Here is a 2,059-nt window from a genome sequence, read left to right on the forward strand (position 1 = left end):
AAAAACCACATAGGAAAGAAGTGGTTTCTTATATAACTACTTCTAATATATATAGAAAAGCCAGGGCATTTTGGTAACAATGCATTCCAACAGTGGCTTTTATGTCATGATGCTCAGAAACAAAAGTATATACATTATACTTTTATGCTGAAATGAGTTCAGAAAACACAAACTATCAACCTAATAAGCCAAGTGAAGCCGGGTACTTTCACTAGTATGTAAATAAATCTCCCTAAAGATTTCTAATAAAGAGTAATCAATATGAATACATATTAAACATATCTTTGTAGTCTTTACCTGTGATGAGTGGTATACCTTGGGCCTTTGATGTGTCCTGCACCATTACACCCAGGAGTAGGACATCCTCCCTGACCAGGTGCACTGAGGTTCTCACTCACTATAACATACAAACAAAATCACCAACATAAACACACTTTCTACAATCTAACTGAAACTTTTATCAAACACATCATGGAAAAAGCATCGATGAGAGTGTCCAACTAAACCCTGGTACAGTGCTGTAGGAACTAGTTCAGTATTCTTTGTAACAACATAACACTCAAAGTATTACTTTTCAATTTTACAGTAAACCTCACTTAATTCAAGCAGTTCTAAGACACTTGAAAAAAAATACTTATAACACAGAAAACAGTTGCTGAGCCACAGGATAAAACAATAAAAGCGTAACATAACCATAAATTCTGATTATAGACTTCTATACCAATAGGGGGTTGTAAAGGATGTCCAGTTTGATAACACCATCCTGCAGGGTGTATCTCAGGAGAATCATCATCAACCCAGTAATCGTAGGCATCAGACCATCCATCAAAATGTATCTTTACAGCATGAGCTGACGTCTCCACAATTGTTACCACCCTCAGTAGCATTGGATTCCTCTTATCCACTGCTTCCAACTTCCAGTTTGATTTAAAGCTGTGTGGTTGTCTTTGCTTGAAAGCTCGAGCAGGCACAGCTTGGGATTTTGTTTCTGTTAAGTACTGGTCCCAGGTGAAATTCTCTGGATCACTACAATCTGTAATGAAAGAGAGTCCTCCTCAAAATCTAAGGCAATGAAACAAATAAGAAAGCTTTATCACACCTACATTCAACTGTGATGTTACAGATGATAAACCCATTACTTCTATTGCATATTGAGGCCAGGATATGAATAACAGATGTTGACTCTAGATGTTAACTAAAGTGTTTCCACAGGTAACAATACTATATAAGATGTTGATATTACATGTTATTTACAGTAGTTCCACAGGTAACAATACTATATAAGATGTTGATATTACACATTATCTACAGTAGTTCCACAGGTAACAATACTATATAAGATGTTGATATTACACATTATCTACAGTAGTTCCACAGGTAACACTACTATATAAGATGTTGACACTAGATGTTATCTACAGTAGTTCCACAGGTAACACTACTATATAAGATGTTGACACTAGATGTTATCTACAGTAGTTCCACAGGTAACACTACTATATAAGATGTTGACACTAGATGTTATCTACAATAGTTCCACAGGTAACACTACTATATAAGATGTTGACACTAGATGTTATCTACAATAGTTCCACAGGTAACACTACTATATAAGATGTTGATTCTAGATGTTATCTACAGTAATTCCACAGGTAACACTACTATATAAGATGTTGATATTACACATTATCTACAGTAGTTCCACAGGTAACACTACTATATAAGATGTTGATATTACACATTATCTACAGTAGTTCCACAGGTAACAATACTATATAAGATGTTGATATTACACATTATCTACAGTAGTTCCACAGGTAACAATACTATACAAGATGTTGATACTAGACATTATCTACAGTAGTTCCACAGGTAACAATAATATATAAGATGTTGATATTACACATTATCTACAGTAGTTCCACAGGTAACACTACTATATAAGATGTTGATTCTAGATGTTATCTACAGTAGTTCCACAGGTAACAATACTATACAAGATGTTGATATTAGATGTTATTTACAGTAGTTCCACAGGTAACACTACTATATAAGATGT

General features: G+C 34.3%; 1 protein-coding gene across 1 annotated transcript; it reads right to left on the reverse strand.

The window, feature by feature from the left end:
• Nucleotides 1-278: 278 nt before the first annotated feature.
• On the reverse strand, nt 279-1,144 carry LOC111084798 (lethal(3)malignant brain tumor-like protein 4). The gene is made up of 2 exons (XM_022381335.1): nt 722-1,144; nt 279-397 (listed from the first exon to the last, which is right to left on the reverse strand). Exons 1-2 carry the CDS (start codon nt 885-887, stop codon nt 294-296), a joined length of 270 nt encoding a protein of 89 aa, XP_022237043.1. The 5' UTR covers nt 888-1,144; the 3' UTR covers nt 279-293.
• Nucleotides 1,145-2,059: the final 915 nt, after the last annotated feature.

This window comes from Limulus polyphemus, unplaced genomic scaffold (genome assembly GCF_000517525.1).
Source record: "Limulus polyphemus unplaced genomic scaffold, Limulus_polyphemus-2.1.2 Scaffold134607, whole genome shotgun sequence".
Taxonomy (NCBI): Eukaryota; Metazoa; Arthropoda; class Merostomata; order Xiphosura; family Limulidae; genus Limulus; species Limulus polyphemus.